This window comes from Felis catus, chromosome X (assembly GCF_018350175.1).
Source record: "Felis catus isolate Fca126 chromosome X, F.catus_Fca126_mat1.0, whole genome shotgun sequence".
NCBI lineage: Eukaryota > Metazoa > Chordata > Mammalia > Carnivora > Felidae > Felis > Felis catus.
This window is the reverse complement of record NC_058386.1, coordinates 126,598,741-126,613,263: the sequence shown is the minus strand read 5'-3', so window position 1 is coordinate 126,613,263 and position 14,523 is coordinate 126,598,741. Positions and strand designations below refer to the sequence as shown.

The 14,523-nt window shown below is 37.2% G+C and overlaps 1 protein-coding gene across 1 annotated transcript; it reads right to left on the bottom strand.

Annotated features, from left to right (window-relative positions):
• Positions 1-5,249: 5,249 nt before the first annotated feature.
• LOC105259687 (olfactory receptor 1D2-like) lies at positions 5,250-6,188 on the bottom strand. The gene has a single exon (XM_011279579.1). It carries the CDS (start codon positions 6,186-6,188, stop codon positions 5,250-5,252), a length of 939 nt encoding a protein of 312 aa, XP_011277881.1.
• Between the last annotated feature and the right edge of the window lie 8,335 nt (positions 6,189-14,523).

Here is a 14,523-nt window from a genome sequence, read left to right as displayed (position 1 = left end):
AGGGATGCCTAGCTGGCTCAGTCAGTAAAGCATGCAACTCTTGGTCTTGGGGTTGTGAATTTGAACTCCATGCTGGGTGTAAAGATTACTTAAAATCTTAAAAAAGCAACTCTTACAAAAAGCAGCAGATCAACTAAATTCAGAGGGGAATTCAACCAAACCTTTAAGTTGCAGGTGATTCCTATGCTATGTAAACTATTTCAAGGCATAAAAAAGTAAAATTTTCAGTTTTTCGTTATGAAATATTGATACCAACAAAGCACAAAAAATATGCAATTGCAGATGAATCTCACTTAGGAAAACCATTAAAAAATACTAAATAAAATATAGCAAAACATAATCTAGTAACTCATTTAAAAATCAAAGCATAACCAAGTAAGATTTATTTTTAGGAATGTAAAGATGGTTCCATATTAGAAAATCTATGAATGTATTTCGCATTTTCATAGACCAACAGTAAAAAATCACATGATCATCCCTAAAGACTTTGAAGAGGCATTTAGTAAAATTTAATATCCATTCTTTTTAATTATTATTGGTTACAGGAGTAGAATTTAGTGATTCATCACTTACATATAACACCCAGTGCTCACTCATCACAAGTGCCCTCCTTAATGCCCATCACTCATTTAGCCCATCACCTCACCCTTCCATTTTTTAAAATATCCATTATTGCTTTGCAAATATCTCTCAATAAAGTCAGATTAGAGGGATACTTCCTTAATATGACATTTCTTTTTTTATATACATAATTTATAATTTATTGTCAAGTTAGCTGACATACAGTGTATACAGTGTGCTCTTGGCTTCAGGAGTAGTTTCCCATGATTCATCACTTACATACAACACCCAGTGCTCATCCCAACAAGTGCCCTTTTCATTGTCCATCACCCATTTTCCCCGCCCCCAATCCCCCACCCCCGTCAACCCTCAGTTTGTTCTCTATATTTGTCTCTTATGGTTTGCCTCCCTCTCTGTAACTATTTTTTCTCTTTCCCTTTCCCCAAGGTCTTCTGTTAAGTTTCTCAACTTCCACATATGAGTGAAAACATATGCTATCTGTCTTTCTCTGACTGACTTATTTCACTTAGGATAATACCCTTCAGTTCCATCCACGTTGTTGCAAATGGCAAGATTTCTTTGTTTTTCATTGCCAAGTAGAATTCAATTGAGTGTGTGTGTGTGATTATATATATATATATATATATACCACATCTTCTTTATCCATTCACCAGTTGATGGACATTTGTGCTCTTTCCATACTTTTGTCATTGTTGATAACACTGCTATAAACATTGGGGTACATGTACCCCTATGAATCAGCACTCCTCTCAACATCACTCATTATCAGGGAAATACAAACCAAAACCACATTGAGATATCACCTCACACTGGTCACACCCATACCGGTCAGAGTGGCTAAAATTAACTACTCAGGAAACAACAGATGTTGGCGAGGATATGGAGAAAGGGGAACCCTCTTGCATTGTTGGTGGGAATGCAAACTGTTGCAGCCACTCTGAAAACAGTGTGGATGTTCCTCAAAAAATTAAAAATAGAATTACCCTATGACCCAGCAAGAGCACTACTAGGAATTTATTTATTTTTTTTTTTAAATTAGGCCTCATGCCCAGTGTGGAGCCCAATGCAGAATTTGAACTCAAGATCCTGAGATCAAGACCTGAGATCAAGAGTAGGACACTTAACCTACTGAGCCACTCAGGTGCTCCAACATGATATTTCTATGTCAACCAAAACTCCAACACCATGTTTAGTGAAAAAAATACTAGAAGTGACCCCATTAAGACATGAAAAACCTAAGATATCCTCTTGCACCACTGTAATTTAACATTGTGAAGATAGACAATAAAATCAGACAAGAAAAAAAAATTAAATGAGAAGGTAAATTTATCATTATTTGAGAATGATACCTGGAAAATGTAACAGAATCCAAGTGAAAAACCATTACAAATAAGATCATTTAGTAAGGTGGCCCAGTACACAACTGATATACAAAAACCAGGGGTCTTCATTAACAAAAGCAATAACTAATAAATAAAACACCATTTACAATACCAATAAAAACTGTGAAATACCCAGGAATAAGTTTAACATGAAAATGAGCAAAAAAAAAAATTTCAGGAACTTCAGAAAGACAAAAATAAGACTTGAACAAGATAGTTTTGATAATGTATGTTATAGAACCCCACAATGTCCAAAACATTATCATTTCAACATGTAATCAATATAAGAATATTAATGAGATATTTTGCATTTTTTATTCATACTAATGCTTTGAGTTTCATTGTATATTTTACATGACTTACACTTTATATACTCAGGAGCTGCAAGTGGTTTGTAGCTACCATATTGGACAGTGCAGATGAGAGAGTGAGGGGAGAAATAATCATGATCACAAAATGCTGATGGGCAGGTAAATGGGTAGATATCTCTTTTTGTATAACTATATGTAGAGAAATTTGACATGATCTATCAAAATTTACACATATATGTCATTTGCCCCCACATACCACTTCTAGGAATTTATCCCACAGAGTATGTCATGGGACATTCAGTATTTTTAAGTTTCTTTGTTCATTTAGGCTATTGCATGCAGAAAGGTTGTAGATTGTACTTTATTACCCTGCAGTATAAGAATATCCACTTTATCACATTGCTGGTTTTGGTCAATGAAAATGGTAACTTGACTGTTTCAAAATCACATTTCTTTTATTATTAATGAGGCTGATTTTTCCCATATTTTTGTCATTCATTTTGTTTCTTCTGATATGAATTGTCTTTTCATGTTCTCCATTCATTTTATTTTTATGTCTTAATGGATTGTATTTTTTAAATTATTTATATAAGATTTTTAATTAGAAGAATGGCATGTTTTCCAACACCAACAACCAATTCTCTGATTCTCCAGTCACCAACTGAGCGTCCAACAATTTGACTCAACTCTGACACTAACTACCTTGTTAGCACAGTCACCCACAATTTAAGGTCTAAGTCCCACAAGACTGTCCCCTACTTAAGTGCCATTTGCAAGTCAGTCCCAGCTGACTTCAACCAACTGTCTATAATTCAGAGGTTCCCACAACCCCTTCTTCAGGCTTGATGTTTTCTAGAATGGCTCATAGAACTCAGGAATGCACTTTACTTATGTTTCCTGGTTTATTATGAAGTATATTATAAAGGATACAAATGAAAAGCTAAGTGGAGAGGTACATAGGGCAAAGTCTGGAAGGGTCCCAAGCACAGGAGCTTCTGTCCCATGGATTTTGGGTGCTCCACCCTTCCAGCATGTTGATGTGCTCATCAACCTGGAAGCCCTCTGAACCCATTGTTTAGGGGTTCTTATGGAGGTTTCATCATGTAGGCATGATCAATTAACTCAGTCTCCAGCCTCTCCCATCTCAGGAGGTTAGGGGAGGAGGAAGGGGTGAAAGTTCTAGGTTCCTAATAAAGACTTGGTCTTCTGGTGACCAGCCCCATCCTGAAGCTATGTAGAGGCTCAACAAGAGTCACCATATTAGAACAAAAATGCTTTTATCAACCAGGAAATTCCAAAGTTTTTAGGAGCTCTGTGTCAGGAACTGGGGACAAAGACCAAATAAATGTTTGTGTTTGTCACATAAATGGTGACTATTTTCCTCACTTGATTTGGTTTTCTTGTGGGTAAATCTACCCATTATCCTTTGTGATCTCTTCCATTGCTTTTGTGCTCCAGGAGTAGCATGAGAATAGGTGTATATTCACAAGATCTGTATGTTGATTCATCTTCCAATAGCACTCTGTTTAAATTATTTTACCTCTTAACATCCGGCAGAAAAAAAGTCCTTACTGATCACAGTTGTTGTTGTTGTTGTTGTTGTTTTTCTTTACTTTTTTCTTTTTTTTGCTCTTCTCTGCCATTTATTCTCCCAATTTAGCAGTAAAAGCCTTTCCTCAAATTAAAAAAAAAGATTGTGTTCAGGTTCTAAATGTCTGAAACCTAGAAATTAACCCAAGTCTTCCAATCCAAGAAGGTGTTATGTCTTTTCCTTTGACCAGATTCTCTCAAGAGAATCTCTGCAGTCTCCTCATATAGGCTCCTTTCATTTCTTATTAAGACAATATTTTATCCTCGTTGCTATTGTGTTTGGGATATTTTTCTAGTGCCACTTTTAAGTAGTTTTTCCTCCCTGGATTGGAAGAGTTTTATTGATTTTTGCATTACTTATTTTGCAATCTGTAAATTTGTTCCTCTTAGTTCTAGTAGTTTTTCAGCTTGATTATCTTGGATTTTCCAGAAAGATACTCCTATTTTCATATGATCATAGTTTTTTCCCCTTCATTTCTAATATTAATACCTAATACATCTGTTTTCTGATTTACTGCTAGACTAGAATTTTGACGAAAATATTAAATGATAGTCATGGTAGAGGGAATCCCTGTTGTTGCCCTGATCTTAATATGAATAGTGTTTCAACACTATGTACCTAAGTTGGCCATGTTGAGAAATGTGGTGAATCTACTCTTTTCATTTCATCTGGGAATGTTCTCTGTGAGGTCAGCAAGCCAGTCTATGGCTTGGGAAGTGTATTGACATACCGTGATCCATGTAAGAGATCAAAGGGGTACCCATCTCTTTCTCCACTTGGCTCAGAAACTTTGTGAATGTGTCTTTAAGTCACAACCTGTGCATCTACTGCCATCTCGTGACAAGGGCCTCCAGTTGCAGATTTTGTTCTTGAGAAGTGAAAGGAGCCTCTTTATTTCCATCTAACAAATTATTCCTACACAAGCAGAAGGTGAGAATTCCATTGCTTCTCTGATGACGTCCCTCACCTAGAAAATGTAGATAACAGCATCTCCATCACAACATTGGTGATTAAGTGAGTAAATACGTGTACTTGCTCAAAACAGTGCCCAGCACAAAACAAGATGCTCCATTGCTTATTATGATTCACGCCACTAACAGGGGATCATGGTAAAAATTCATGAGGCAGACATGGTTTGAGGAGGAGCCATGAAGGACATATAGAATGAATGGAAAATTAAATCCTCAAACAAACAAGCTGTCCATATGGGGCCTGACACGAGAGTCATCCAGGGAGGTTTGGTTGAAGGAGTGATTGAATATGATTGCAGCAGAAATTTGGGCAGAGCTGGACATCTGTTAAATCTTATATGGATAGTCCCCTCCTACATCAATAATGAGGCAAGCACAAGATGACATCATCACTCAAGAGCAGGAGATGCTGTCACCAAGGCCAGATCTTTCTCCAGCTGAGGAGGCTCTTTAGGGCCCCTTTCATGTCCTTATTCCTAAGACTATAAATGAAGGGGTTGAGCATGGGAGCCACCACTGCATACAGCACAGTGGCCACTGAATCCTCAGATGTGTAGGAAGAAGAAGGACGCAGATACACCCCAAATAAAGTTCCATAGAACAATGACACCACAACAAGGTGGGAACTACAAGTGGAAAAGGCTTTAAGTTTGCTCTGGGAGGAACGAAGTCTTAGGATGGCTGAGAAAATGTGCATGTAGGAGATAGAAATAAAGAGGAAAGGAGCAACAAAAATAAAGCTCCCCAGGATGTAAACAACCAACTCATTGTCATGGATACTTGAACAAGAAAGCTTTAGCAATGCATAGAGTTCACAGAAAATATGGTGAATTCTGACACTTGCACAAAATGACAGTGTATCCATCAAAAGGGTGTGGATCAAAGGATAGATGTTTGTGATAATCAGAGCCAGAGACAATAATGTGATACAGAATTTGGGGCTCATGGTTATGGTATAGTGAAGAGGGTGGCATATGGCTACAAATCTGTCATATGCCATCACTGCCAAGAGGACATTGTCCAGTTCTAGAAACAAGATTAGAAAATACATCTGAGTAAGGCATCCAGTGTAAGATATGGACTGGCTCAAGGTTTGGATATTGAGCAGCATCTTTGGTATAGTGACAGAAGTGAAGCAGATGTCAACCCAGGACAGGTTGGCTATGAAGAAGTACATGGGGGTGTGGAGATGGGAGGTAGAGCCAATGGCCAGGATGATGAGCAGGTTCCCCACCACAGCAACCAGGTACATGGACAGGAACAGACTGAAGAGGAGGGGCTGATTCTCAGGCACATCTGACAGTCCCAGGAGGAGGAATTCTGAGACAACAGTTCGATTGCTTCCCGCCATGGCTTTTGGTTTCTGTAAATATGCATTGGAAGTACATCTGTCAACACGAGCAGAGGCAATCTGGGAAAACATGCACAGCAACCTTCATCCTTAGCTGAAATAATACTTGGTGACACTTGGGAAGGAAATCCAACCTGGGGTAGTGAGGGCAAGAAAGTGTGTGGCTCCCTGGTCATGAGAGAATGCAGGACAGGTGAGCTAAGGCCTTTATTGTGACTTAACTCAGTCAGGAGCTCCTCTTCCTTCTCAAGAAGAAAAGAAGGACCAGGCAGAGAAGAAGATGGAACTGAAAGTAAGGCCTGGTTTGGGGAGAGTGGGGAAGCAGCAAAAGCAATTGAGTTGTCACAATGGGTGCATTATTTTATCCATATAGGGGTCAGGGTGATGACCATAAAGCAAAATTCTGTGTGTGCATGTGTGTGCATACTTAGACACAGATGTATATACTTCACAAACATACAGAGACATATATATTCAAATGTATGTATTCATTGAAAAATACATGAAAGCATATTCACCAAAATGCTAATAGTGGTTATCTCTGGCATGTGAGATTTTAACTTAAATCTTTTTTTAATGCCTATTTATTTTTGAGAGAGAGAGAGAGAGACAGAGCACGAGCAGGGGAGGGGCAGAGAGAGAGAGGGAGACACAGAATCTGAATCAGGCTGCAGGCTCTGAGCTGTCAGCACAGAGCCCGATGCGGGGCTCAAACTCACAAACTGTGAGATTGTGACCTGAGTCAAAGTCGGACGCTTAACCGACTGAGACACCCAGGCGCCCCAAATCTTTTTTTTTTAACAATAAACATATATCAACTTGCTAAACTATGTTCCAAGGATGTTAATATTTCTTTCAAAAGGTTTCTGTGATGGACTAAGTTTGAATCATAAGCACAATTAGGGGCTCAAGACTCATGCTCATAGGGCATCTCTAAGAAATTATGTCTTTGTATCTTTGTCTCTCTTTTCAAGTTCATGTTGTGGATTCCACAAAGGCTAAATGCTCATGTGGTTTCATTCCACTATATAGAAAGATTTACATTAATAAATCTGAAATTCAGGTAAAATGTAAACTTATAAAATCTGATCTTAAAATATTGACTCAAAAATAGGCAGATGATGAATAATCAAATATCCATGGGAAAAAATGAAAATTTTTCATGGATATTCACTTAAAAGTAAAATACATGTTTTAATCCATGTGCTTTTAAGAAAAAAATATTTTGGTTCATCAGATTTTCAGCCCACTAATCCCCTCTTCAAATATTAAAAGTTTACAGGGTAAAGAATGACATCTTTCTGGTTCACCACTGAATCATCATGGCTTCAAGCCAGCATAACACTGAAATCAAAACCTGGCAACAATAAGCATATGCATAAAAGAATAATGAGGCAAAAATCTCAATACATGCAAATCCAGTCTAGCAAGCAATATATTGGAGGGATAAGGCATCAAATAAGAATATAAAAATGATTGGTATTATGACATCTACTAATGCAAATAATCATATGAATTGATGGTAGGAAAAACTACATTATAAATCTAATCGATGCTAACATGGCACTTGTAAAACTTCACATTATTTCTTGATTTTTACAACCTGTAAGCAGGATTGGAATATAAGCCTGATTCAAAGCACCAGAGTCTTGATGTTCTTTCCTTCAAGCCAACTGCCTCACCCAAAGCTTTCCCTTCAGACCCCAACTTTCACTGGGCCTTCTGCAACTCATAATCTGTAATCAATGTCTTCTCAAAGCATTCCCTCTACCTTCTGCCTTGAAGGAGGCTTGGCTCTATACCCTGAGGGCACTACTTTCTTACAGCCCTCTTCAAGGGTAAGGAGATAGGGTCAGTGACCTTTCCTCCTCCCAGTGCTACTTTTCAGCCCAGTAGTTCTTCTCCATTAAAAAAAAAATCCCAAGAGTGACATCAGCAAAAATAACAGAAGTAGGAGCTCCGAGAGCCTGTCCCTCCACAGAAACAGTGGGGAAAAAATAGCAAAAATAGAATCAATGTTGTCAGAACTCACAAAAATAGTCAATTATTTCCAAAAATCAATCACATGTTGAATCAAGAAAAGGGCAACTTAAACACAGTAGAACATTCTGGTGTCTTAACTTTAGCCTTGCCCCCATACCCCTTCCCAGCACAGCAGCGTTTTGAAGATGGCAGCCTACATTCCCATTGTAATCCTTGGCTCAGAAAGGAGGAGAACAGGTTTTGTTCCCAAGGAACTGTGTTTGTCTGTTTGGACCTATCTGGAAATTCCCTGAAGGTCTGACACAAGGCACTGGCCCTCCTTTCACCTAACTCAGAACTCCCTCAGGACAGAAAAGTAGGTAAGAGGATATTCCTTAAGAACAATGAACAAGTCACTGCCTCTTAGGGCAAAAGATTACAGTTGAGACAAATAATAGACATGCCAAATGTCTTAGAGGAAAAATTGGGGAAATTTACTTTTGGGGAATATTGATTTTGAAAAGCTTCTGTTTATAATGGGAAAATATAGAAAGTCATATGCATGCCCAGGACTGGATGCATGCTCAGAAAAAACCTGATAAGCTTTCACCTCCAACTGATATTTAGGATCAGATAAACACAGGCAATGGAGGCTAAGATATAGTTATAAACAGACTGGCTAAGCTTTGAAAAAGTACACAACATACAGCCAAACTTCGAAGACCAGGAGACTAATTTATTCTTTTTATTTATTTTTTTAAAAACTTGTTTGTCTGTTTGTTTTGGGGGAGAGAGAGTGTGAGCAAGGGAGGGGCAGAGAGAGAGGAAGAAAGAGAATCCCAAGCACATGGAGCCTGGCATGTGGCTTGATCTCACAAAACATGAGATCATGACCTGAGCCAAAATCAAGATTCAGACTCTTAACCAACTGAACCACCGAGGTGTCCCTCTTTTTATTTATTTCTTTTTATCCCCTCCAGTTTAAGAAGATCTCTGGAAAACTATTATCTGACCAAAAGCTAATACAACAGAGACTTCGGAGACCACACATGATAAAACATAGGTTTTGGAAAATAGTTTAGAAGTCACCAAACCAACAAGCAACTACAAACCACAGAAAGCAACAAAAACAAACCCTGAATAGAAGAAAGAATAGAAGAAACTCTAATTTCCAGGGTTACCTCATTATAATATTCAACATGTCCAGTTTTCAATGAAAAATTATGAGGCATGCAGAGAAACAAGTAAATATGGCTCATTCACAGGATGAAAACAAATTAGAAAAACTGTTTATAAAAAGGCACAAACATTGGACTTACTACAAAAAGACTTTAATTTTTTAAATATGTTCAAAAAGCTAAAGGAAGCCGTAACAATATACCAACAAATAGAGAATATCAACAAAGTGATAAAAATTATAAAAAGGAGCCAAATAGAAAATGTGGAACTGAAAAGTACAAAAATTGAAAGGAATAATTCTGATAAAGTATCAATAGTATATTTGAGCAGATAGAAAAAAGAATATGTGAACTTGAAGATAGATAGACTGAAATTAGTCTGAGGAACATAAAGAAAAATTTTTTTAAATGAACAGAGTCTAAGAGACCTATGGAACATTATCAAGTAGACCAACATATGCATTGTGGGAGTCCCTGAATGAGAAAAGGAGAGAGGAAAAAAGGCCAAAAGGAATATTTAAAGAAATCATGGCTGAAAATTGCCCAAATTTGATGAAAGCATGAATCCATACATTCAAAAAGTACAATGAATTCTAAGTAAGATAAAAACAAGCAGACCCACACCAAGACATACTATTATCAAATTGCCAAAAGCCAAAGACTAAAAGAGAATCTTGAAAGCAGCAAAAGAACAACTTGTCATTTACAAGTGATCCTCAATAAGACTAACAATTTCTCATCAAAATCCATGGAGACCAGAAGGCACCAGGGTGACATATTTAATGTGATCAAAGGGGGGGAAATGTCAACCAAGAATTCTATATCTAGCAAACTTATCTTTTAAAAATTAAGAAGAAATTAAGACATTCCCTGATAAACTAAATCTGAGAGAATTCATTACTAGTAGATCTATCCTACAAGTAGTGCTAAAGGGAGCATTTCAGGCTGAAAGGAAAGGACACTAGACAGTCGCTATTGTGACTATCACTTCAAGGACACTAACTTGAAGTCATACAAAGAAATAAAGAACATCAGTAGAAATAAATACATAGGTAAATATAAAAGTCAATATTAATGTAATTTTGGGTTTTAACTCCTTTGTTCATATATCATTTTAAATGTATAAAACAATCATTATAAAATAATGTTAATGAGCATACAATATGTAAAGATGTAAATTGTGTCAATAACAACATAAAAGGGGAAAGGTGCAGCTGTATAAAAGCAGCCTTTTTGCATACTACTCAAGTAAAGTTGGCATTAATTCAAACTAGATTGTTACAAGTAAAAGATGTTAATTATAATCCCCAGGGTAACCACTAAGAAAATATATAGTGAAACAAATTATAAGGGAATCAAGATGGTAAATAGAAAATACATATCTAACATAAAAGTAGACAGTAATGGAGGTATTGAGGAACAAAAATGATGTAAGACATATGGGGGAAGAAAGCAAAATAGTAAAAGGAAGATCTTATCAGTAACTACTTTAAATGTATGTGGATTACATGGTCCAATTAAAAACAGAGAGTGGAAAAATGGATTTTTAAAACATAACCCAACTATATGCTCTATACAAGATACTTTAGATCAAAAACACAAATAGATTGAAAGTTAAGAAATAAAAAAGATCCCATGCAAATAATAACCTAAAGAGTGCTGGGGTAGCTAATACTAAAATCAGATAAAATATACTTTAGGTCAAAAATATGAGACAAAGAAGAATATTAATGATAAAAGGGTCAACTCATTAAGAAGATATCACTATTGTAAACATATACACAGCTAGCAACAAATCACAAAATATATGAAGCAAACACTGACCGAATTGAAAGGAGATATAGCCAGTTCCACAATAATGGCCAGAGACTTCGATACTCTACCTTCAATAATGAAAAGAACAACCATATAGAAGATCACTAAGGCAACAGAGGATGTGAACAACATATAAAGCAACTAGATCTAACATACTTATGCAGAATACACCACCCAATGGTAGCAGAATACACATTTTTCTCGAGTGTACATTAAACATTCCCCAGGATAGACCATGTATTAAGCCACAAAATAAATCTCAGTAAAATTTAAAATATTTAAATCATATATACTATAGTCTGCAACTGTAATGGAATGAAACTAGAAATAAATAACAAAAGGAAAACTGGAAAATATGCAAATATGTAGAAATTAAATAATACATTTTTAAACAATCAAAAAAGAAATCACGAGGGAAATTAGAAAATACATAGAGATGAATGAAAATGAAAAACAACATACCAAAACTAATGGGATGCAGTGAAAGCAGTGTTCAGAGGGAAATATCTAGTTTTAAACACCTACCTTAAAAAGATCAGGAATAAGATAAGGATGGTCACTTTTATGAATGCTATTCAACATTGTACTAGAATTCTAGCCAGAGCAATTAAACAAGAAAAAGAAAGAAAAATCACTTAAATTGGAATGTAAGAAGCACAATTATCTCTATTCACAGATGATTGTATCGTACATAAAAATCCTAAAGAACCCATCAAAAAAATCTCCTAGACTTAATCATCAAATTCAGCCAAGTTTCACCATATGAGATCAACACACAAAAATCAGTTGTAATACTCTACACTAGCAATGAACTGTGGGAAATCAAATAGCTATGTCCTGGGTTAGGAGATTATAGGGAATGCATTGAAAAGCAGAAAACTGCTCTCTGGCTTTGCTAAAAACAGCGGCCATGCTTTGCTTATCTACTTAATGTATATCTAGGGGTTAGGCCCTGCCTATACTCATAAATTCCATAAGCCATGTTATTGCATGGAATATTTTACCCTGTCTTAACTTGTTTTTCTGCACGTTTTCTATATGTTCTTACTGGCATGTAGCCCACCAACGTATTGCTCATTTCTTCCCTAAATGTATGCTCAATAAATATGGGAGCTTGACAGTAGCCACTCGGGGAGACTTTCCTTAGCCTCCCTTTCACCTCTCTTGACTTGCATGGAGTCTTTTTTTCTTTATTTTTTAAATGTTTATTTATTTTTGAGAAAGCAAGGCAGAGAACGAGTAGGGGAGGGGCAGAGAGACAGGGAGATACAGAATCCAAAGCAGGCTCCAGGCTCTGAGCTGTCAGCACAGAGCCTGACACAGGGCTCGAGCCCACAAACCATGAGATCATGACCTGAGCCAAAGTTAGATGCTTAACCAACTGAACCACCCAGGCACCCCTGCATGGAGTTTTGAGTAATCCTTTGAGCCATCCTTGGCTTTGTTTGGACGAAGCTGAAAGCCAAACCCACAATGAACAATGAAATTGAAATTAGGAAAATAATAGCATCTATAATAATAACAAAAAGATGAAAACACTTAGGAATAAATGTAACCAAGGGGATACAAGACTTATACATTGAAAACTATAAAACATTGCTCAAAGAAATTAAAGAAGGTCTAAATAAATGGAAAGACTTACCATGTACATGGATTGGAAGACTTAATATTATTAAGATGGCTATACTCACAAAGTGGTCTACATACTCAATACAGTACTTTTTAAATATTTATTTATTTTGAGAGAGAGAGAGAGAGAGAGAGAGAATGAGCAGGTGAAGGGCAGAGAGAGAGAGAGGGAGAGAGAGAATCCCAAGCAAGCTCCATGCCTGACACAGGGCAGCACAGAGCCCGACACAGGGCTCAATCTCACAAACTGCAAGATCATGACCTGACCCAAAATCAAGAGTCTGACACTTGACTGACTGAGCCACCCAGGCGCCCCATCAATGCAGTCCTTATCAAAATCTCAATGGCCTTTTTTGCAGAAATGGAAGAGATAATCCAAAAATTCATAGGGAATTCAAGGGACCCCAAATAACCGAACGATCTCAAAAGAAACAACAATTGTATACCTTATTTTACTAGACACTTATGGTTAAGATTGTAGCAAAGTTTTGGCGTTAAATGTAATGCTGCTTCTTGAATAAGTTAAATAGAACATTATTATATGTTCTATTCCCAAGAATAGAATTCTGAAGAATTCCACTCCTAGGCATATACCTAAAAGAATTAACAGGTGTTCAAATAAAAACTTGCACTTAAATAGTGCTTGCAATAGCAGCACTATTCATAATAGCCAAAAGGTGAAAATAACTCACATGTACATCAACTGGTGAATGGATAAACAAAATGTGGTATAGCTGTATAATGGAGTATTAATCAAGCATGTAAATTAATGAATTACTACGTCCTGAAATATGGATGAAAATATTGAAAACATTGTGCGAAGTGAAAGAAGACAGACACAAAAGGCCATATATTATATGATTCCATACATATGGAACATCCAGAAGACACCAATCTAAAGAAACAGAAAGCAGACTGATAGTTGCCAGAAGCATGGGGGAGGGTGAACGCAAAGTGACTGCTTAATGGGTACAAGGTCTCCTTTGGGACTAATGAAAATGTTTGGAACTATATATAGGCAATGGTTGTACAACATTGTCAATGTACTAAATGCCACTTAATTTTATATTTTATATTTTAAAATGGTTAATTTATGTTATGTGAATTTTACCACAATAAAAAAAAGTCATAGAAAAAATTAAAAAGAATACTTTGCCCTTTGAGGCCCCTGCTGTCCAGCCCTTTTGCCCACTGCTGTCTCTCAAAGGAACCATTCTCTCTCATGCATTTGTGAGGACTTTGCTGCAGGCTCACAGTCCCTTCCACATCTCATTCCTGCCTCATTCTGTACAAGTGGCAGACCTTTGTTTAAGTTTATTTATTTTTGAGAAAGAGATAGAGCAGGGCGGGGCAGAAGGAGAAGGAGACACAGAATCCAAAGCAGGCTCCAGGCTCCAAGCAGTCAGCACAGAGCCTGACATGGGGCTCGAACCCATGAACTGTGAGATCATGACCTGAGCCAAAGTTGGATGTTTAACCAACTGAGCCACCCAGGCACCCACAAGTGACAGACGCTTGTAATCCATTGACCCCAACCTCCTCTCTGCCATCCTCTCCCTGCACCCTTGGGAAAGGTAACCCAAATGACACCAATCTCTCTCTCTCTCTCTCTCTCTCTCAGAATTTGAAAGTGGAGTAGAGGCACACAGAAATGGAAGTGGTTGGAGCTGAGTCACTGAGCGCAAATCCTTGGAGACAACCAGTCTGAGTTCCCACCAGTCTGAGATTCCCCAGAGGTGCTCTGGTTCCCA